Below are 964 nucleotides of genomic sequence, written 5' to 3' on the forward strand. Positions count from 1 at the left end.
CCTCTGGGTGCTCCCATCCCACCGTGCCGTGGGACACAGGGCACTGTGTGTCCCCTCCCCAAGGTGCTGGCCCACGGAAAGGGCAGGAGCCAGCGGGTCCTGAGCCCACAGCAGGGATTTCATTGCCATCACTCCCCACCCTCTACCACTTGCTGAGGCGCAGGATGAGGGTCTCCCCAACACGAGGAATGTAGTCAGCAACACCTGCAGAGAGAGAGACAGTGGCCATGGGGACTGCAGGGGACCCCTGCCACCTCCCCAGGGACCCCCGCCCATCACTCACCCATCTGCAGGCTGGTGTTGGGGGCAGACAGGAGCTGCCAGTAGTTCTGCTTCCCCTGCCCGGCAGCACATGGGTCAGGAAGGGGCCCTGGAGAGTGTCCTGCGTCTGGAACCTGGTGGGAGGGAGAGGGGGGTAAAGGGTATGAGGGGAGTGAGGGGGGTGAGGGTCAGCCCCGGCTCTGCTGGCAGTGGGATAGAGCTCCTCCCAAGGGAGCAGTGGCAGTGGGAACCAGGGGGAGTGAGCCCATGGCATGGGTGCAGGACACGTGGCCACCCCAGTGTGACCCCCAGGGACCTCACATGGGGCCACCTACGTGAAGTTGTGGGGCTCCTGCTTGGCAGCCTCCTGGAGCACGTCCAGGAGGGAGGCAGTGGCAGGTGCAGGTACCCACTGGTTGTAGAGCTCACGCTGGAGACACCAGGGCTGGGCACACTCCACCACCAGCTGCACTGTCTTCATCCCTGGAGCCTCATTCGGGGGCTTGATCTTGAGGAGGGTCAGTGTGTCTGCGAGAAGCCACTGATGGACACCAAGCCACCACTGCAGTGGCACCAGTGCCAACCCCATCCCTGCTGCCCCTGGCTCCTACCCGACTCCTCCCGGCATTCCATGGAGGCGATGTCCAGGTAGGAGCGGCCGTGCAGTGCTGGCAGCACCTGTGCCATGGTGGCAGCAGTGCCA

General features: G+C 64.5%; 1 protein-coding gene across 1 annotated transcript in view; it reads right to left on the minus strand.

The window, feature by feature from the left end:
• Window positions 1-142: 142 nt before the first annotated feature.
• The window catches only part of TCN2 (transcobalamin II), a gene marked incomplete at its 5' end in the record, with an annotated part of 2,176 nt that continues 1,354 nt past the window's right edge, over window positions 143-964 (minus strand). The window contains 4 exons of the mRNA XM_009082999.1: window positions 143-204; window positions 343-395; window positions 597-789; window positions 873-939. Coding sequence (XP_009081247.1) covers window positions 143-204; window positions 343-395; window positions 597-789; window positions 873-939 — 375 coding nt within the window. The remainder of the gene's footprint in view (window positions 205-342; window positions 396-596; window positions 790-872; window positions 940-964) is intronic.

This window comes from Acanthisitta chloris, unplaced genomic scaffold (assembly GCF_000695815.1).
Source record: "Acanthisitta chloris isolate BGI_N310 unplaced genomic scaffold, ASM69581v1 scaffold16329, whole genome shotgun sequence".
In the NCBI taxonomy this organism is placed as follows: Eukaryota; Metazoa; Chordata; class Aves; order Passeriformes; family Acanthisittidae; genus Acanthisitta; species Acanthisitta chloris.